The sequence below is a fragment of the Megalops cyprinoides genome, chromosome 7 (assembly GCF_013368585.1).
Source record: "Megalops cyprinoides isolate fMegCyp1 chromosome 7, fMegCyp1.pri, whole genome shotgun sequence".
Lineage (NCBI taxonomy): Eukaryota > Metazoa > Chordata > Actinopteri > Elopiformes > Megalopidae > Megalops > Megalops cyprinoides.
The window spans coordinates 1,316,897-1,339,204 of NC_050589.1; the positions used below are offsets into that span (position 1 = coordinate 1,316,897).

The 22,308-nt window shown below is 44.5% G+C and overlaps 2 protein-coding genes across 5 annotated transcripts in view; both read left to right on the forward strand.

Moving 5' to 3' along the window:
* Positions 1-1,152: 1,152 nt before the first annotated feature.
* On the forward strand, positions 1,153-19,295 carry LOC118780875 (60S ribosomal protein L29-like). Its single transcript, XM_036533623.1, has 6 exons — positions 1,153-1,201; positions 1,635-1,685; positions 1,823-1,887; positions 2,414-2,613; positions 3,524-3,527; positions 19,282-19,295. The coding sequence occupies exons 2-4, from the start codon at positions 1,649-1,651 to the stop codon at positions 2,492-2,494; spliced, it is 183 nt and encodes a 60-aa protein (XP_036389516.1). The 5' UTR covers positions 1,153-1,201; positions 1,635-1,648; the 3' UTR covers positions 2,495-2,613; positions 3,524-3,527; positions 19,282-19,295.
* LOC118780864 (plasma membrane calcium-transporting ATPase 2-like) overlaps positions 11,133-22,308 on the forward strand; it is a 60,625-nt gene continuing 49,449 nt past the window's right edge. For 2 of the 4 annotated variants that reach the window (XM_036533589.1, XM_036533591.1), the window contains exon 1: positions 11,133-11,218. The gene's annotated coding sequence lies outside the window, so the exon portion shown is untranslated. Of the gene's footprint in view, positions 11,219-11,436; positions 11,579-22,308 lie in introns of those variants that run through there. The other 2 variants (XM_036533590.1, XM_036533592.1) reach the window with 1 other exon arrangement.

A 22,308-nucleotide genomic window follows, 5' to 3' on the forward strand; every position in this document is an offset into this window, starting at 1 on the left:
ATGGTGCTTTGGGGTTTGGGGGAGGGGAAATTAGCAGGCCTCTAGTGAATGCATTTTGAAGAAAGGGGAAAGAAATATTTTAGAACTAACTTCTGCTTTTAAATGGACATAATATGAAGCTGAGCATGGTGAAGGCTTTTGCTCTATTTGCCAGAGACCTTTCCTCACAGAGGACATGTGAGAAAGACTGGTTTTCAGCAGCCTCCACATCACACCACCTGATTCACAAACCTTTCTGCCAGTGACTCCATGGCCTCAGCAAGCTATTTAAAAATCTCTGCTCTGCATAATCAGCTCTGCATAAAATCAAAAATCAAAAATCAGCTCTGCATAAAATATGTTTAAAATGGTTTGTTGGTCATTGACTTCCCTGTTGAGCATCCAGCTGGACAAAAAGAAGAAAAAAGAAAAAAGAGAAGAATATCTCCAGACTATCATCTCAGTTATCTCACATGAGCTGCACCATGTGACTTCACCAAGAAAGGGGAGGAGCCAACAGGTTGTAGACAGGCAGGTTCCTCACAGTGCATCGTTGACCAGGACGATTGCGCCCTCTGCTGGTTATAACGCTCAACTGTTCATTTTCACTACATACTCTCATCCACTGTTCGGCCGTGCTCCCCTCTCCGTTTGGCTGATGACCCTTTGGATCAACACTGACACTGAGTGGTTAGTATTTGTAACTACTCAGTTATGAACCATTCAACACTTTCGAAACGGGATTATGGACCATTTTATAAGGTTAGTTAACACCTGTTTTTGGGATCTTTCTATGGGACTTTTGAAAGGACTCCTATTGCACTTAACCACATTTTTAAAAAGTCACTGAAACGTGAAAACATTGTATTGCAAAACCAAATAAATTCAAGTCTAAATACAGGATTCGATAATGATACAAAGTGAACGGCATCTTGAGACTGAGCAGACAGAAGACCTCGGGCAACTGCCAGCAGTTGTCAGTTTATTCACCGGGAACCTTAACCCCAAAATTTGTTGCGCAGTCATTTGCTGCAATGGTGCCCGTTTAGTTCATAAACATGACTGCAGACTGTGTATCTGACTGTGTATCTTAAAATTAAAAAATCAACTTTAAAGCTGGGAGTTTTACTAAAGTCTCTGGTTTTCCCACTGACAGCCACATTACCCACAATTCCCCGCTACAGTTCCGTCTCTTCCGGTTGTGACTCTTTGCGCCAAGAAGGTACTCAGTCAACTTTCCATGTTTGCATATATTCAATCAGCGTTAATCTATATATTTCTAAAAGAAAAGTGCACAATTTGAGTTTTTAGTGAGCAAAAATACACCCATGCCTACATGAAATGTGTGTAATAATTCAACGCCTTTCTTATTTGAACGGGGTAAATACTAATAAATTGCCTCCCTTAACCAGCCGGTTGTCAACACTAGCAGATCCTGCTTTTTAAAGTTTTACAATGATCTGTAACACGGTCCACAAGTAGGTCGCCGGGCAATTATCTGCAGTCCGTTCCCCTCAAAGTTTACAGCTAGACGCTGTTTCACCAACCTGCATGTAGTGTTGTTTATATAAATTTGCAGTGACTTGCGAGCTAACTGGTAAAATGTAACGACAGTTAGTTACCTGTTTATTTAACGTTTCCTTTTGTTTCCACAGCAAAGTTAATCAAAATGGCAAAGTCGAAGAACCATACAACCCACAACCAGTGTAAGTAATTTAGCATTCTAGCTCGTATATCAAATAAAGTTGTTTATCCGTGTGTTTTAAAGGTCTTACTGCAGTAACTTTACTCGTTTTTGTTCACTTGTGGATAAAATGCATCTTTATGGTGTTTGTGGTTGCAGCGCGCAAAGCGCACAGGAACGGGATAAAGAAGCCCAGGTCTCACCGCTACGAGTCTCTGAAAGGCGTAAGATGCTCTCATTCAGAAATAACTTGGAAGTGGTTACTAAAATGTTTGACTTTTAGCGCTATCGTAAACAGCTGGCTGCCTACATTTTCTTGGACAGTGTGTGAATTGTATCATATTATCATACAATCCCAATCTGTGTGATTGACTGAAAAATGTACACCTCTTGAAAAAATTACTTGTAAGTGTAATATTCAGTTTTACGGTATAATCCAAGAGGAGCAAAAATAGTTTGCTGAGTTTATTCTTGGTCATGTAAAATTGGTTACTTGCGTCTGTGTTGAACTGAAATAGGCTCACAAAGTATACTGAGACTTCTGTTATCACCATGTACAAAGACAAGTTTTTTGTCAAAATGATTTTTTTTAAATATCTATGAACATATCATTGTTTCAGTTGGTGTGCCCAGGTGACAGCCATAAGTGTTTTTTTTACTTTGAGGTTGTTGCGTTTATGCAGGTGATGCTGTTGTTCCCAGTCCTGTTCTGATATTCCCTGCTTGCTCTCTGAATGCTCGTTCCCTCAGGTGGACCCAAAGTTCTTGAGGAATATGCGCTTTGCCAAGAAACACAACAGGAAAGGCATGAAGACGGCCGTGGCAAAGTAAACTCCCAAACAAACAGCCGGAGTCTCCCAGAACTGCCTCATTTCCCCCTCATTTCCCTCTCCCCTGTGGACTGTGTCACCATCTCACCCATGTTCTGCACCTGAATAAAGCCATGATCTGTGAAACGGATTCATCTCCACTCATTACCTGGTAGCTCGGGCACATATCCCCTGACAGATGCCAGCCACATGAATAATTTCCTGTTGATGAAATGTTGTGCAGGTTTAAGGCAGCAGTTTAATCAAGATTACACTGTGCAAAGTGGAAAGGGTACCATTGAACTGTCCGTATGGGTGATTTCAGAAGATGGCTGTGTTTTCATTTTGAAATGTATTGTGGGACAGTATCTCGGGAATGACCAGACAGCCTTGAGGCTGTGATGATGGCAGACATTCTGAAGTCCAGTGTAATTGGTGTTGTGGTGGGTTTGTCTTTTCTGTGGGTCACAGTAGGCAGTCATGGTACAGGATGAGGGACCGGAGCTTTAAGTTTCGTGCAAACTTATGCTCTAGTGGAAAGATGCGGAAGATCTGTTCTGTAGATGCGCTAGAGTGATATGTGCATGTTCTGCAGGGTTCAGTGTTAGTGTCTGATATAGTTTGGTAGAGTTGTGTTCATACAGGGGTCAGTGTTCTTGTGTAATGGGGTTTGCTTGGAGTCTAATGGATGCAGCACTGGGGCAGTGGTAAGGAGCAGGGTTCATAAGGGTTGCTGGTTCACTGCTGTTGTACCTTTGGGCAAGGTACTTAACCCACTGCTGCCACAGTAAATGTCCATCTGTTCTGTTCAAACTGTTCGGTGTGTACATAGATCTGCGTTGGTGTCTGATGGGGTTTGTTAGAGCTGTTGTCTATATACAGAGATCTGTGATTGTGTGGCTTTTGCTAGAGCTCTAATATTATCTTGTGGGTGCCTCTGACTCTTGAGCTGATAACTCCAGTAAGAGGGTTGATTGAAAGAAGGCAGTGTTGGGAAGGAGCAGTTGAATGCTTTTCTTTTACCTGGGTTCTGCAGGAGCTGTTTATCCAGGTGTGTTAGACACAGCGCTGTTTTGAGGACTGGCTTCTCACATTTCAGCCAGTTGTGTTTAATTTCTCATAAATAGCTAAAAAAACCAGTTTGTGATGGGCCATCACTGGTCCCCGATTCGCTGTTCGTTGGTTGGTGGAAGTGTTGCTGAAAGGTCTGAAAAGTGTTGCATTGTGTTGGTCTGCTGTCTGTTGGAAATGATTTTATCTCAGGATGATTTGAACCACTTCTCCGTCTGAGAGTGACTGGTTATCTTGGAGAGCTGGGAAGCATTCGGTGGCCTGTAGCTCTTCAGGACTTTTCCTTAAATATAACCAGCTGACCTAGTTTTGCAGTAGCACCATATGGCCACTCTGTGGTGCTGTTACTTTGCTAAGCGTAATAACCTTTTTATGCATTTTCTCTCCTCTGAATGTCCTCAGAGCAGTCTATTCCTCTGTTACAATGAGGTTGTGAGGTTTTGCAGGGATTTGCCCAGAGCTTGGGATTGATCATTATGTCTGGGTTTGATTGCTGTCTCTCAGGGGTCCTGGCTCCACAGGGTGGATAGTTAGAGGTATGAACAGGGTTTGTTGGCTGTCCTGAGGACAGCAGGTTTGACCTGTTTGGAAAGTGAGAGCCCGCCACATGTACTGCCTTTGTGCGTAACTGTTTCCAAGGAGGGTGTCGTAACGTAAAATTTCATCACCTCTGTAATCTGATCTGATCTTTAACTTCCTCCCCTGGCAGCAAGGAGCTCAGTTTCACCTGTATGATTGGGGGGGGAGAGGGGTCTATTGTGACCTCACTTCCACTTGCTAGAATAAGGAAATGGTCTTTAGTGACCCCACTTCCTTCACGCAGAGCAGAGGACTTGACGTTGCTTCCGCCACCAAACTCTCTGTGTGGGTGGAGGTGCTGTGCTCACTTCATCCACAAGAGGGCATTGTGCTGTCCAATTCAGGCGGAGGTGCACAGCTTTGTGTGCAGTGTTATTTGCATTTAAGGTTTTCAGGATTCAGGCAAAGAAGTTCAGTTCCTATCCCTGCCCCTCTTAATGGGTCAGTCCTCTTAGGGCCCCCCCCACCCTTTATAATGGGTCAGTCCACTCCACTTTGCTGCTCTGGTTTGTAGCTAATGTGAATATTACAGCACAAACACATGCACTTTGAAATGCTAAATTTAGGATGGATTCCAAAAATAACTCAATTGTTGTGTTGGATGTGCAAACAGCAATGCTCCTCTGTCACAGACAGCAGGCAGCTGGTGCAGGTGCAGCCCGAGCGGAGAGGTGGGCAGCACTGTGGAAGAGCAGGCAGAGAGGAGAGAGAGAGAGATGCCCAGGAGTCAGACCTCACCTTTACAGACCTGCCTATTAAAGACGGCCCAGCAGGATATTTATAGCGGCAGAAATTGGACATAATGGAGGCCAGCTAAAGAAAGGAAAGTTATTCTTAAGAGCGATGTCACATTTTAACATTGAGAGGAGTTTTAGCAGCGCAGGCAGTGGTGAGTTGTGGTCACCTGAGAGTTTCAGGTTCAAATCCTAGGTGAGGTGCTTCCATTGCACATCTGAGCGCAGAAGCTAACCTGAAGTGTCTGAATGTCCGGCTGTTTGAAGAGGTAATGTGCAGATGCAGTCGTATGTGTGTCTGCAGTATTGCTTACTGTCATAGGACTCCTCCATTCAGTGTCCTTTACCTCGATGATCATCACCTTGAAGAATTGAGTCGTTTTTAAATGTTGGTGCAGAAAATTTTTAACACTCCTCCGGGTTTAACTACATTCCGCGACTTCCCAAAACCACCCTCAGGACAGCCCAATGTTTCTGTGGTTCTACCTGTAAAAGGCAGCACTAGTGGGTCACCTTGGAAACAACTGCCAGGAACACAAATATTTTGCCAGAGCAATTTACAGGCTGTAAATGTATCACCAAAATGTTGTTTGTCAGGGCTGGAATTATTTGAGAGGACATTTCTAAGCATTTTTCCTCAGTCGATAGGATTAATTATTCATGTTTTTCTGCTGTTCAGCTGAGCTTGCGTGCTAAGCAGGAGTGGTGGGGTGGAGGGGGTGTTAGGGGGCTTGTGGGTAGACTTCATTAGTTCTGCCTGTCACATGCTGTGTTTAAAGGGTATTATATATTGCTAAATTATGTAAGCTCTGTTGTGTAACATGCTCCTCCTACAGGAATCACCCCCACTTTTCCTCCGTCTCCTGTAAGGTGGAGGTAAAATGACAGGTAAAGCGTGCAGGGATGTTCTTTCTTCACCTGCGGCTCAGCTCCTCTTCCTGTGGAGGACCAACACTTCCGTGACAGGGCGGAGCAACAGGTGAGAGAGATGGAGGAGTCATGGGAGAGCGAGATGGAGCTGAACGATGGGAGAAAAAGATGGAGGCAGGGTAGAGGGAATGGAAAGAGAGACAGGAGGGAGTGAGATTGGTTGGAGAGGCAGGGTAAAGTGATAGTGGTGAAAAAGACATTTAGATTTTAAAACTCATGGAATGTCTTTCAAAATGAGTTTATTTGCGCATACAAGACCTGTGCCTGAGTGTGTTAGCGTTTGAATAGATACCTTAATGTCACTAGTATTGCTGTAGGTACTTATGTACATTACATGTCAGTACAGTTGTGTTCACGCTTAAATGACTTGACACTAATGAGTGTGAAAGTTGTCTGGATCAGGCTTGAATTCTGTAGTTTAAATCTCCTCACAGGCAGGTAAACCAGTGCATCTCCTCGCTACAGCGCACATCTCCAGAGCTGAAAAACTTTGTGTCGATCTCGGAATTGGGTTGTTCAGCATCTCCGAGTAAAAAGAAGGACAGTGACCTGCTTTCTGAAAATAGGGACGTGACCGTTCCCAGGCAGGGGTCTCAGGAGTGCCTGTGTCTCGCTGAGCTCGTGTCGGGCCAGGCACAGGGACACCGCGCCACCTCTGCTGTCAGGCCCGCTATCTGGGCCAACCCGCGCCGTCAGAACCGCAAACCGGGCCTGGCGGGTCGCTGCAGCTCGGTGGCGTGACACACTTTCAGACGGACCGCTCGCTGCTCCGCTGCCCGTCCGTCTGATTCAGATGCAGGTGACAGGTGTCAGGTGACACCTGTTTCAACAAGCGGTGTGTGTCCCTGGTGACAGTCGAGTGCCACACCTGTGTGCAGGCACTGGATCACAGAGGAACGTGGGAGGGCAGCAGTGTGACATGGTGAGAAGCAGGGCTTATAACCAAGAGGTTGCCGGTTCGATTCCCCTCCAGGGCACTGCTGTTGTACTCTTGGGCGACCCACAGTTTCCTTAGTAAATATTCAGCTGTATGAATGGATAAAATTGCAACCTGCTGTATGTAAGTTGCTCTGGATAAGAGCGTCTGCTAAATGACAGTCATGTAATGTAATGAAACAGGGGTAGATGTTTGCAAAGGCTGTGTTGAGTTAAAAATGGCAGCTCCTGCTACACCCACATGACACTCAGACTTGTGCAAATCTGAGGCCGTTATGAACCCCCGGCCGTTGGCTCCTGTGCTCTCCTGGTGCTGTGCTGCTCCGAAGCTTGAATGTGTTCTCTTTCTCACCAACGTGGCACACACCTGTCCAGCCCGCCCGACAGGTAAGCATTCAACACTCACCTCTCCGCCAGGAAGGGATATTCCTCTTTCAGCTTTGCCTGTTGCGTCATAAATGAGATATCGCTGCATGGTTCAGGCTTGGGGTGGTGCTTAAGGTGATAGGATGACCTTTTTGAGGCATTGTCCAATCACAACAGCTAAATTTCCTTTTTATGCTTTACCACGCCCTTGCCCAGAGGCATATATGACTGACAGGACAGGAACCAATCAGATATCTTGTGTAAAACGCAAGCGTGGCATGCAGAAGGTCAAACCCTTTCCAGGGGGAGGTGTCTTAACGTGCGGTCAGCTGAGCAGGGCATCATGGGCCGGCTTTGAGTAAAACTGTCACGGTGCAGCGTGTAGTGAAACGGCTGGTGCTTCAGCTGCAGCCCCGCAGAAAGGCAGCGAGATATCTGAGCTTGGATGTGAGGTCCCAGTGCAGGCTAAATCAGGCCGCAGATCAGAGGCAGTGTGGAACAGACATCTCCTGAAGCGTAGTGACCCTAAATTCCCACACGTCTGTCCTGAAGGATAGCTAGAGCAATGGCATGAGCTCGCGGCCTGATTGTGCCATCTAAAGGCAATATAAATGAATGTAGGATGCCCTTATTTATGTTAAGTGGGGGGGGGGTGGAGGATTGGTTTTGTCCTCTTAAGGTGCATTTCATTACTCTGCACCCTGGCTTGCGGTATTTGTTATCCTGTGTTTCTGAGACAGCTCATGGTATAGAGCTGGATATTTAATGAGGCAGTTTTCTCAAGGGGACAACAGCAGTGTCCCACCAGGGAATCAAACTTGCGTCCCCCTTCTCACAAGCCCGGTTTCCTGCGATACACTGCCACTGAGCTGTGCCACAGCCCACACACGGACAATGTATTGCCGGAGAACGGAGTGAGCCACCACAAATGGGGGGGGACACCACTGTGCGGGCAGTGTCTCTAACAGAGGTGTCGGTGACCAGCCACACTAATACCCTGACCAGCTGGTAACCAAGAGGTGGCAGGTTCAGTTCCCCGGGGGAGGGCTGCTGCTGTATCCTTGCTGCAAGGTGCTTAACCTGAACAGTTCCAGTAAACATTCAGCCAGGTATGGATGGATTGTAAAAAAAAAAAAAAAAAAAAAAAAATGCAAGCTGACCTGCATAAGCGAATATATACAGTTTCATTTCTGAGTGCACTCATATTTGGTTCATTAGTGCAGGTTGAATCCCTGCATTATGCCTGGCTTTATTTCTGTCTGATACTCACTGGCTTTTTCAGCGGTGATTAAATTACCAGGTAGGGATAAATCAGACTCTTTAGATGAAGTGCTGTGCCACTCCTAGCCCTTCATCTATCTCAGTAACACTGGCTGTACCTGACGGTATAATGCTGCCCCCTCTGAACTGCTCTTAAAATCGCCCCTCTGATTGGAAGCAACACATTCCATCTCTTCCCTTCTTTATCTGAGGCCACTCTTTACTTTACTTTTCTCCCTCTTGTGTTGCTAGGAGCCAGTGCAGCAGTTGTAAAGATTTCCAAGTCTCCTGAAATATTTATCATTCTATTTTATTTTATTTCTATTGTCTCTGACTGACAGGAAGTAGGTCGTGTCCCTGGGCTCCTTCCTGTCTGATGCTGATGTGTGACAGACTGGAGCTGAGCCGTCACACTGATCTCTAACAGACGACAGACAGACTGACCTGAGGTCAGTTCAGCTGCACCTTCTACAGGGACGGCAGGTACTGATGAGTGAGTGAGGCTTCCTGAACCTCACAGGAGGCGATGTTACCTGTCAGTCACTGATTCATATGAACCAATCAGAATGCTTCACCCACCATAGAAAGGCTGTTATTGGTTCAGCCCAGTGAGTCACTGATCACACGTCACTGCTCTGCCCATTTTGGGGGTTTATGAACCCCCACTCTCCTGTGGCTGGTGGCAGATGCTCTCCCTGTCAGTCATGTTCCTGTAGCATGTCAGACTCTCTCATGCAGCTGTCTGTGCATACTGAGCCTTGTTCCCTTCGATACAACAATAATAATAATAATAGTAATAATAACAATAATAATAATAATAATAATACAGTGAAGGGGGTGGACTCTTCTCAACCACTGCTAAAGTGTAGCACTCACCTTGGTCAAGCACGGCAGCCATTTTGCACCAGAATGTTCACCATGCATCAGCAGAGTGAGGGAATTATTTAGCCAATTACATTACATTACATTACTGTCATTTAGCAGGCGGGCTTATCAAGAGCGACCTACATAGGTTACAGTTTCATACATTTATACAGCTGCATATTTTACTGAGGCGATTGTGGGTTAAGTACCTTGCCCAAGGCTACAGCAGCAGTGCCCCAGCGTGGAATCAAACCAGCAACCTGCACTGGGGCAGTGCTGCTGTACCGTTGGGTCAGGTACTTAACCTGCAACTGCCTCAGTAAATAAACAGCTGTATAAATGAGTAACATGGGAAAAAAAACTAACCAATGTAAGTTGCTCTGGATAAGAGCATCTGCTAAATGCCAGTAATGTAATGTAATGCATCGGTCTCAAGTAAGGTGTGCAGGGAAGACTGCTCCCTACTGGTGCATCATCACCCCTTCCAGCAGCAGCTTGCAGGTATTCTAAGCAATGCCGAGGAGATGAGTTGTCAGTCAAGAAACTATTTTTCAGAAACACAGAGCAAAGAGTCCAGGATGCAGCTTCCCTTAGCGTGACCTGCTGACCAGAGATTAGCGGCAAGGGTCAGACTGCCGCTACCCCACGTTTGGTGGGTGTTGCATAGTAACTGAGGTATGAGGGGGGTTTGCAGGAGATGTGGTCCTGTGAATTGCCCTACACTCTCCCACTCTAAAATTCTAAGGATGTGATTTATTTATTTGCCACCAGGCAAGCGCCTACACTATATAACACAGAATCGCGTTTTCAGCATGTATTTTCCACTTCTTTTTAAAAGTGACATGCTGCACATTGTCCATACGATTCAACCATTTCGCTGTCATTTTTTTCGGCGCGTGTCGGTGTCAGCTAAGCATGTGCATATTAGCGATGTAATTTCTACACGTTCCATGAATCTCCAAGGAATATAGCTGTAACGTCGTAATTTTGAAATATTAAGTATTTCTAAAGGTTATGTAATTTTTGGCAAAGTTAGCTGAACGCAATGACATCGGCACGACAAATAGGACACAACAAATAGGCTACTACAGCATTTCTGCGCATTAAGTGGACCCTGACGTTTGGGGGGAAAATCGGCTCTGCGTCTTTAAATGCCGCAGTAATGCCCCTGTCAAAGAAACCCAGAATGGGTGCCTCTTTTTCGGGCTCTTTCCCAGACTCCGCATGTGTGATACGTAATGGAAAAAATCCCAACTTTATACCTAGTTTCGGTCTGTCTTACCCTCGCTACATGTAAGGATCTTTTATGATCTCACCGCTCCTCACAAGAACAAACACACACTATAACAGAAATAGGTAAGAACATATTTGGGCAAAAGAGATTTTTGTCTATGACATCTTTTAACGAACATGCACAGGTAAAACAAAGCCGCGTTGTGATCGCCCGACCGCGCTGCATCAGTATGCCTTAGTTTTTGTTTATTGAACAAACATGTTCTTAGGAACTTATGTTACAAACACAAGCCCCCCGAAAAAAAGTAACAGCATTTTCTAAATGTATTGTTTTCTTGTTCCAAATATTAATACATCAACCAAAAAACAACCCATTACACCGTCATCACAAATCATCATAGAAATTAAGCTGAGAAAAGCTGACATCGAAAATGAAAAATGATCCTGCAGCACTGCCGCACAGGGCATTTCATCTGTGCACTCTGTTAAAATGAAGTGTTTAAATGACTAATAATAGTAAATAACACGGTTATGAAAAAATAACCTTTAAATAGAAACTCACTGCAAGCAAACAACGGGAAGTTGCATTTGATAAGCAACAGGGGACAGAAAGTGGGCCGTGTGTTCGCGATCCGCGGCGCGTATGGAGGCGTACGCAGCTCGCGGGAGTTTTCTGCAGCGCGCGGCTGCTGGACCGAGGCCGCGCGGATGAGATAACGGCATCCTCCGGTGCACGCGCTTCTCCGGGGCTCCTCTGACTGATTCGAACCCGGGTAAGAAAACCTTTGATGCTTTTCTAAGCATAAGTTTTGCCCTATGTCTCTTTAAATGTTCGCTGCATTTGAGTTTTGCCCATAACATATCATTACTGACCTTGCAGTGCTGTCTTACTGATACGTCTGCGTGACGACAGAAAATGATATTCCATTAGGTGTATAAGATGAATCTGTATCAGCATTTCTAACGTCTCAGACACCCTACACCCTTCCATTTTACCGGTTCGGTGAAGATTGCCTGTGTGTGTTAGAGTTACAGGTGGAAACCGCAATATCTCGTGGATAAAACGCAATATACGTTTTCATTTCACTGAAAAAGAAACACGTCCTCGCCTACGGCTGGTAAATCCGAGAACGGTAAGTCATTTTGCTGTAGAGTTTAATTAGCGGTGTGGCATTGTGTGTTTGGTGCTGGAATGGTTCGGTTCCTCCCGCTGTGCTGTGTGAGGCTGGTGTCCGGGCACCCCTCTCCAGGAGCGGGACCGCTCCGCGCCTCTGTAGCAACGCGGCGCTCTCGCGCGGCGCCTGATCTACAACGAATGGAGCATCTCTGCTATGCACGGGATAATGATTATTAATAGACGTATGAAAACGACATCGTCGTACTTCGTACATCGCACCTCTCAAGGCATTAATAAAAGGGGGACTTTGAAAACCCCACGGATTTATTTTTGCTGGTCTCATACTTAGTTTGCTAAACGTGTTATTTAACCTTTTGTGGCTGTTGTAATTTTAGTGACCAAAATTCCAAATATGTATTTGTAGAGCTGGAAAACAAAAAAGGAATATCTTTTTGTTGTTCATTTAGATGGAAACTCCTAGACATGAAAGTCATTTTGCATACAGGGGTTCTTCCCTTCGTGTACTGGCTGAGATCATTGGTAAAATGCAGTAGAATGCTCCATTTAACAGGCCCTTAGCTGCAGCCCGCAAATGCATCCTCTCACTGAAACACTGCAAAGGGGCTCATAGTAAACTGACAAAATCCGTCTCACCATGTTTGCAGAGGACCTGTAAAAGCAGCTTTATGTGAGGAATTACTGACATCCCACAGCTCCTTTAACACGCCACAGTGATAATGAGCTGGGCTCATAACCCCAAGGTTGCTGGTTTGCTTTCATGGTTGGACATTGCTTTAGTAAGATTCTTAATCCAATTCAATTGCCTTAGTAAATATCCAGCTGTATAAATGAATGTAAAAATCGTAAGCTAAGTTTGCTCTGGATAAATTTGCCTGGTGGTGTAATTCATAATATCCCACAGTTTATTTCTTACCAATCAATGGAGCTGAACATTTGCTGACAGGGAATCAAACCAGCAACCCTCTGGTTACAAATCTAGCTCCTTAACCACACAGCTGTCCAACGAAAGCCCACCCACAGAAGCATATACAGGAAATGACCGTGTGCTATTTTAAGATGAGGCATGGAAGTCGTCCTGGCTGAGAATCAAATCATATCTCTCCAACGAAGGCATATTTAGCCTTATGCTGTTACTGCCTGTGTCTTGCCCATATTGACATTGGCTTGCATTTAGAAAGCTTAACACAGACTGGACTTTAGCAATAGCTTCTTACACCCAGAGACACAGTTACTACAATGCCTCAGTGTCCTCTATTGGTCTTTTTGGGGCAGATGACTTCTCTGTGGTTGGTGACTGACTTTAACTCATTGATAAAACATAACAGTTCATGTATTTATTCCAGATAAGTAGGCTGATGTAAATGACATTATAATTGTTGCAATTGCAAGCAGAGCAGAGGGTATGTTCCATTATCTGTCCTCACTGATTAGTTGAGCAGTTTTACAAAAGTTGTCAGCAGATCGCCTGGTGGCTTCCTTCACCAGCTTCTGTTCTGTCCTTCTGAAATTCTCCCAGCAGGAAAGACATATTAAAATGCATTTGTCTTTTGGTTTTTAGGTTTCACACAGCTAGCTAACGGTGCACAATGCTGTGGCAGTTATTAGTGTTGCACACAGTTGCGTACTGCAAGGGTTTTGTGTTTTGGGAATTACACCTGAGAGCCCTCCTTTGGGAGCAATAGAAGTTTGCTGTTTTACTCTGTTTGCTTATTCTGTCTGTGCTCAGTGCAACAACTGGTGGATTTAAATTTATTGCACTATTTTGTGATTAAATTCCATGCAAATAAATGGCTCCAATTACGTCAATTGTTTTGCTAATGGCCTTTATTCCATCTCTGAGCATGTGGAGCTGTTAGCGAGGGCGAAGAGCAGCTTCTGTCAGTCATTTCGTTTGGCAGCGTCTTGCCATGATTGATGTAAATGAATAAAACTGCAAGCACATTGATCAATAAACACACACCATGAGCATTCTAAAATATAAAATTAGCCATAAAATAAGTCCTTTAGGTACCTCAGCATTGCAAAATAGACTATGGTGTCATAAACAATATTTGGTGTTTAGGTTTGATGACACAGTTCAGTTTAATGGGAAAACCCCACTAATATTCTTTTCTCACAAGGTGGAATCTGCATGAGTGTTAAGAAAAGAAAAGAAAGGTCATACTTGTTATTCAATGATACCATTAGTACCCATTAAAAATGGAAGAGACAAACCAGTGAACCAGAGCACAGCATGTTTGTCTGCTGATCACGGGACAACACAACACCACTACATAATCACTGAGGATCCTGGTGGTGTTTAACGTTACAGGAGTTCAGTTCTGAGTGGTTTATTTAATGACTCCATTAGATATATTCACTGCACCAGCGATGTGTTCTGCAGGGACTGTTCCGGTTATTTTGCAGAGGACAGATTCTCCATGCAGAGGATATGCTCATTGGTAATGGTGGGTAGCACTGAGGCACCAGTGTTATGTGCTACTTTGTGGAATGCATTAATGATGATGGACCTGGAATTGTGACGAGAGTTTGTGTCCCTTGCGCATGCATCGCACGCCAGCCTGACCTATTAGTGAGGAAGACCTAGTGCGGGAGCAAGATTACCACCACTTTAAGCATTAGCATGTGGTGCTGCTGCACTTCTGTGGAAGTCTTGGTTTTCCCTTTATGATTTAAATACTGGAAACCATCATCTTACAGTAAATAGACACTCTCATATCCCAAATGACTGCAGATTGCCTCTAATGAAATGAACACACAGCTCACTTACTGTGCTAATTCTCAGGTGGCAGTGGTGAGTCGGGCGTGCTTGCATACAAGACAGTGAATGGGACAGCCCCCTCATACCTACGACTGCTCTTCAAACCCTAGGTTCCCTCTAGAACACTACACTCTGCATCTACAGGGCAACTAACTGTACCGACCCAACGCGGTCGCTCTGCTCAGACATGATCCCTGTCTGTACTGGTCCTTCAGTGGTGGAATGAACTCCCCGCGGAGGTTAGGACAGCAGAATCACTGGCCATGTTCCAAAGCAGACTGAAGACCCACCTCTTCAGACTGCATCTCAGTCCCACATGAATCCTTACCCTCAACACCTGATGCCCATAGTATTTGATACTTATTTTATGTACAGTATTGTCATGTATTTTGGATTCTGTGTTCTAGGGACTGTTGTATCGTGGTATACTTGGCTTCTGTCAGATTGCACAAGTTATCTTGTGGTGGGGCTTGAATAGTGTTATGCTCACATTCACTGGTCTGGGAGTGTTAGCCTGGTATGACACTGTTTTTTGTTTAAATTTAATGGATACACTTATGTTCTATTGTGCTGGAAGTAGTTCTGGATAAGAGCATCTGCTAAATGCAAGTAATGTAATGTAGGGTAATGTATAACTTATGGGTATACTGCAGGATAAGCTACAGATCCATGAATGAAAGACTGTCTCCGAGTGAAGCACAGAGGTTTTTGAGGACATTGTCATTTCACTCCCGAACAGCGCATCAGTCAGTCTGCTGGGCCATTATGCAGTGCTTGTATAAATTCAGTTGTTTTATTTGTTGATCAAAGACAGGGGATCAGAGTGAGACAGGCACGATTTGGACGAGCTTGTCGGGTCCTGTCCTCTCCACATCCTCCCAGACATCCTGTGAACTTCGCCTGGCCGTCCCTCTCCTCCAGATCGTTATCTCTAATCTAAACTGAAACTTTAAATGAAGTATGTCTGCTAGTGCCTGCCATGTGGGGCAGGATTATTTCCTTGATTGGCATCCTGTTATTTGTGGGGCTTGTTTTGCCTGTTTAAGGATTTGGCCAGTGGATGGGTGTTAGCTCTGTGCTCAGAGTTCAGGCTGGTGGATGGGTGTTGGTTTTGTGCTCAGAGTTCAGGCTGGTGGATGGGTGTTGGTTTTGTGTTCAGAGTTCAGGCTGGTGGATGGGTGTTGGTTTTGTGCTCAGAGTTCAGGCTGGTGGATTGGTGTTGGTTTTGTGTTCAGAGTTCAGGCTGGTGGATGGGTGTTGGTTTTGTGTTCAGAGTGCAGGCTGGTGGATGGGTGTTGGTTTTGTGTTCAGAGTTCAGGCTGGTGGATGGGTGTTGGTTTTGTGTTCAGAGTTCAGGCTGGTGGATGGGTGTTGGTTTTGTGCTCAGAGTTCAGGCTGGTGGATTGGTGTTGGTTTTGTGTTCAGAGTGCAGGCTGGTGGATGGGTGTTGGTTTTGTGTTCAGAGTTCAGGCTGGTGGATGGGTGTTGGTTTTGTGTTCAGAGTTCAGGCTGGTGGATGGGTGTTGGTTTTGTGCTCAGAGTGCAGGCTGGTGGATGGGTGTTGGTTTTGTGTTCAGAGTTCAGGCTGGTGGACGGATGGTGGTTTCACGTGGTGCTCAGAGCCCGGGCTGGTGGACGGATGCTGGTTTTGTGCTCAGAGTTCAGGCTGGTGGACGGATGCTGGTTTCGTGTGGTGCTCAGAGCCCGGGCTGTGGGAGTTTGCCTGTCTCTGTGTGAGTGTTATGTAAGGACTGCAGTATTAAGGCTGCTGAGTGCCTGCTTAGGAAGTGTGACTGAGATTTAAGACCCAGAATAGATGGGGAATCGGCTTGCTGCATTTCAAAGCATTTCTTTTTCTTGGCTGGCAATTTCTTCCAAAGCGAATTATGAATATTTCTGATATATTTATAGAACTGGTGTCTCTGTACAGTGGCAGAGGTTAACTCTGCCTCTCAGTCCTCCAATAGACTGATCTCAGTACAGGGCTACAGGTAAAATGTCTGTCTTAGCCCTACAGTAGGCTGATCTCAGTACAGTGGCAGGGGTTAAAGTTCTGTTTTGTCCCGACAGTAGACTGGTCTCAGTACAGTGTCAGAGGTTAAGTGTTTGTCTCAGCTCTGTATTAGACTGGTCTCAGCACAGCAGCAGGCCTTAGAGCTCTGTTATACCACTACATTGATCTAAGTGCACGTGGCAAAAAATGTTTTTTATTTAAATAAAAAAGCAATAAAAGCAATAAGAAAGGAAATGAACTAACACGGCAAGAGCAGTTTGACAGTTCTTCTACTGAATGAATGAATTGTAAAAAAAGATTATGTTGACACTGACAATAGCCGTTTATGACTCAATGTGACCTGATCAGTGTGACTTGGGACTTGACTTGAGGTACATAAGTTAGAAGTTGAGATTTCAGACTCACGTACGTGTGCTGCTTAGCACACAAATAATGCCATTGTGACACAGTTTCCCTTCTGAACCTTTGTAGTGGCCTGTGTGTGTGGGCAGGAAGTAATTCATGATAGCCTTTGTTTAGTGGATTTGACATCTCTGAACAGTTTGTAAAGTAGTCTGGTTCTGGTGCAAGAGTTTTTAAGAATCAGCAATAATGCCCTCTAAGCCTGGTGTTTGAAAAACGTCTTTGTTGCGGCAGCTCTGGCAATGTTAATCCTCTGGCCACTACAGGACAGGGGGAGAGCCAAGAACCCACTGTTCCTCCGGGTGAGCCCCTCATTCGGCTCCTTCGGCTGGGGATGCGGGCCTCCGTCTTCCCCTCCTCCTCCATTCTGTGCAGTGTAAAGGCTTCAGAAGGAGAGGAACGATGATAATAATGTTTCTGGTGATTGTCAGCTGGAGGCTGACCCCTCTGCAGCCCTTAAGGAAATGGGGTTTCCATCTGTACCTACAGTTCTAACAGCACAGTTACCCTTGTGTTTCACATGTACGTCCAGCCAGCTATGGATGGAAGGGGATGGACATGCCGAGCATTGATTTTTATGAAAGGTGTTTTTCCGCTGGAACTAAACAGTGGTTTGATATGGGTGCTTCAGAAAGGAACTGCGGAAGGTTCACGTCTCAGACTGCAGACTGCAGATTTTTCTGTGTGAACAGGACAGTGTCTCTGCATTTTATTTATTTAATTGAGAGGCTTCTTGGTAAAAATACTCAGCAGCTCAATGTCACCTTACTGAGGAGTCCCGTATCCTCGGGTAGAAGCTGCGTTTTTGTCTCTGTAATCATAGGTAGAAGCTGGAACTATTTTTGAATACCTCACTCTGATCTCAGGAAATATCATAATATCTCCATTTCTGTTTTAAGGTAGATGCTGAATTTATGTGTCTCTTCATAAGTAGAAGCTGGTACAATTTCTGAATATTTCATTATAGCTCTGTTTCTGTTCTAAAACAGAAACTGAATCTCTGTCTCTAATCTCAGGTTTTGTAGCGATTGAATATCTCACCATAATTTCCCATATGAAATGAACCTCTCACTCAGTTCCTCAGGTAGGTGCTGGATCTCGCTATATAATTACAGGTTCTATAGAAACAGAATCTCTCGTTCTCTCTCTCTCTGTTTTAAGGTTGAATCTCTCTCCATGTAATCACATTTAAAATCTGTGCATCACAGTCAGTCAGTTTTAGTGTAGAAATTGAATCTCTCTTTGTGTAAAATCTCTATGGCTTCAAGTGTTTGGTGAGGAGTTCTTATCCGTGTTGGGCTGTGGCTGTCTCACCAGGTACGCTTTTTCCCATGATTCCTCCCTCACAGATTTACAATTCCTTCCATGCCCCTGAGCTGGAGCGAAAGTGACCTCAAAACGCAGATCTGCAGTTCTGAGAAGAATTAAAAAGAACAGTCAGGATTAAACACGGATGGTATTTTAGTAAGCTGTTTAGTACAACTGTCGTAAGATCCTTCACTTACTGTACACAATTAGAGTCATGCTTTGAGTACAATATTAATGAACTAAGGAATAGTTGTACGCATGTAGCTGTGTACGTTTATTTTGACTCAGTAACCACTAACAGCTAATGTATTTATATGCACTTGCAAATCTGTACACATGCAGACTGTAGTTGGTGTCACTGAAAGTATAGTGCGTTACATAACAAATATGTAAGAAATATGAGCATTTGAGGGTAGGAGACAGTAGGAAGCACTCAAAAGCATTTCCTGAGAAATCTGGTGTGGAGCAGAAAGGAGAGAGAGTGGGTCTGGTATGGAGCAGGGAGTGTGGGTCTGGGATGGAGCAGAGAGTGTGGGTCTGGGATGGAGCAGAGAGTGTGGGTCTGGTACGGAGCAGAGAGTGTGGGTCTGGTACGGAGCAGCACATCATTTTACCATGTTCCTAGAACCGGCACCAGTGAATAGGCACATGTCCATATATTCATGAATATAATAAGAGAAACCTATTTAATATTATTTACACATTGAAAAGAGAAATCAGGACATGTCACATTCTGTTTAATTCTGACTGCGTGACTTTGCGAATTGTGTGTGTGTCTGTAAGTATGTGGAGAGTACGAGGAGAGTTATGCATTTTGAATTTGTGAAAGCGTGAGGTATCACAGCATGGAGTGATGGGTTGAAGCAGGGTCAGATGTGATCAGTTCTGTTCTGTATATACTGCTGTTTGTTTGGCTTTATTGGGTGCACTTAATACTCTTACATTAAGTCACAAAAGCATCTGCTAAGTGATAAAATGTATGTGGTTTCTCAGTGCTGGTAAATCAGATTTAAATCAGAGTTACTGTGTCAGCATCAGCATAGGGAAGGTGAAGCTGGCAGTGACATTGTTGTATTAGCTTATGCACACTTAATGCTGGGCAGATTCCAGCAGCTAGGTGGCGCTGTGGTTATAGTACAGAGAAATGTAATATATTTGATAAGTCTTAGTGTTAATTCAATGTGTTTATGAGGATTCAAAAGAATTTACTAAGCACCATCTCACTCAGAGTGGGCTGGCACAGATTCTGTTTTTCTTTGTGATTAAAGGAGTTTTAAATCAGATTTGACTGATGTACTGCAGGTAGGGTTCAGGTGCTCACGGGTGTATGTTTGAACGCTGAGAAGCTCGACAACACCACGACAAGGATATATCCAGCACCAAACTGGATGTCATTTTTTCACGAGCTCCGGTCTGGGGAGATGGGCTCTAAGAATAGCACAGATGTGCTGTGTCTATTTTAGGGCGCGTTGGTTTTCGGTTGTGGGAGATGTTCAACCCCAGCGGAAAGGGCATGGGAAGCTGATTCATTAGGGCTGATTTTCCATATAGATAATTTAACACTGGCCCTGAGAGTCTATTCCATATAGATATTTAACACTGGCCCTGAGAGTCTATTCTATATAGATATTTAACACTGGCCCTGAGAGTCTATTCTATATAGATATTTAACACTGGCCCTGAGAGTCTATTCCATATAGATATTTAACACTGGCCCTGAGAGTCTATTCTATATAGATATTTAACACTGGCCCTGAGAGTCTATTCCATATAGATATTTAACACTAGCCCTGAGAGTCTATTCTATATAGATATTTAACACTGGCCCTGAGAGTCTATTCTATATAGATATTTAACACTGGCCCTGAGAGTCTATTCTATATAGATATTTAACACTGGCCCTGCAAGTCTATTCCATATAGCTATTATAAGAAGAAATTTTTTCAGGTGCTGAAGTCACAAATCGCAGGTATATCATTATCAATTCAATCCATTTCAATTCAATTTTATTTGTATAGCGCTTTTTACAACACAAGTTGTCACAAAGCAGCTTTACATTGATCCCAGGCCTGAGACCCCCTGAGAGCAAGCCTAAGGCAACGGTGGCAAGGAAAAACTCCCTATCAGGAAGAAACCTTGAGCAGAACCCAGCTCAGAGGGGGAGCCCATCTGCTTCTGGCCGGCACTGGGCAGATAGAATTTTATTATTATCTTTAGAACTTTATTATTATCAATAATAAAGTATAACAGGCCACCTGTTCTACATTATTATCATTGTTGTTGTTATTATGAAAATGATAATGAATATTATTATTATTGAATATTGAGTAATGAATATTATTATTACTACAGGCCAGTGGTTTTAGGGAGTGAGAGAGAGAGAGAAAGGGGAAGAAAGAGAAAGAGAATACTGGGCGCTCACATGTTGATGGATTGACACCTATGCTCTTCCCGGTGCCCTGACACCATGTGACCTCTGGATGCCTGTACATGGGTGTGGCTCCTGAGTCATGAGGGGTGGAGTCCTTACTGGGGGAGGGGGTGGAGTCATCTCCTGCATGACAGAAATCTGGAGATCTGCCTTTGGAGAATTCCCATTTAAACCATCCTCTGATAATCTTCCTGCTTTCACTCCGCAGGAACATATTTTCAGCAGTGAGCTCGTAGGTTTGCAGGGAAGAGAAATACGCTGTCCTGCATTAAATGAAAAAGTTGAAAGCGTTTGAATTAGGCCAGAGTCTTTCACATCTCCTGCTCTGGTGCTGTGTGCAGTGTGCTGACACTGGTTCTGATTTGTTTCAATTTAGCATGAAATTATAAAATCATGTTATTTTTGTGCATTTCAGTAACATGTTACTATTGAATATTGAAAGCTAATTAATGATTTTACCCGCATATCCAAGAGAAGAGTGATTTTCAGTGAATGGGATATGTGTGAATGAGTAGAAGGTAGGGTGTCTGTGCTCATAACACAGCTCCGCATTAAAGAAATTGTGCAGATATATAAGCTGTTGGCCGCAGAGTGTTCTACTACGGTTTAGACACTATATCATTGTTAAGTAGCGCTTTGGGCCACTCGTAGGCATTACAGACCTATATAGTGATGTTATGGTGTAATTAAAATGTAATTAATAGTTTGTTAGGACTGTCTAAATGTGTGGTGAGAATTGCGGTGCTGGAAGATGTCTTTCTTGCTAAACCACTCTGTTTTAATTCTTGCTTTTAATCTCCCTTTTACAAGGATCTAAAGGTGATCCTAACACACAGAGATCCCGCCCAGTCTCTGTTAGGCACAGAAACCATGCAGTCATGCTCTGCTGCTTAAAAAGCTGTGGTTGTAGAGTGAGAGCTCTTTTACAAACGGAAAGGCTGAATTGTGGCGTATTTCAGTTATCATGAGCGTTTTGGAAACGCGTGTTTGTTCTTAAAGCCTGAAGCGAGTGTCAGCGTTACGCTGTGCCGGAGTCAGGGCGGTTTTTGTAAAAGCACAGAAGACTGAAACAGTGAAACAGCCCTTTAGGCGGTGATGAAGGTTGGGTGCCTGGTTCGCTATGAGGTGTGGTGCGGGGGGGCGGTGAAGGGTCACCTGAGCCACCCCCCCACCCCCCCAACGCTGTCCGTCGGCTCTGAAATGGACCTAGCAGAAGTGTTTGTGTGTTATGTCACAAACAGCGGAGGCCCGTCAGTTGCATAGCAACGAGACTTCGGCGTGCAGGGGAACACTGACCGGAAAAAGGTTTTCTCTGGGAGACTTTCAGAGACCCTCTCACTTTTCAGACCCCCACTATTTAGACAGACACCCCCCCACCCTGATTTTGTATGAAAGCATGCAGGAGTGTCCTCCTGGCGCACTGATTGCTGTCCTGGTGAGGTGCACCGCTGTGGAGCCTATACCTTCCAGTGAGTACATCACTGAGCAGAGTGCCAGTCAGACTGTCCTCCTGGACTCAATACCACAGAGGCCTGGACAGAGAGGTTCTTTTTGCAGAAACCTCTCTGCCGTGGCCGTGAAGACAGGGTGTCGTTATCGCTCTGAATCGCCTCTCACTGAAGGCAGCAACGGACGTCAGCACAGCCAGTGCTGGTCTGAAATAGAATAATCTCAGATGTCACGCTCTCAGACTCTTTTTCCAGTATTAAAGTACACAGCGCCCAGCGCTCAATGTTCAGTACATCCCTGAAAGGATGCTCAAGAGCTCCTTCTGTCTGATTCTGTTTTCCCCCTAGTTTTGTGCATAGG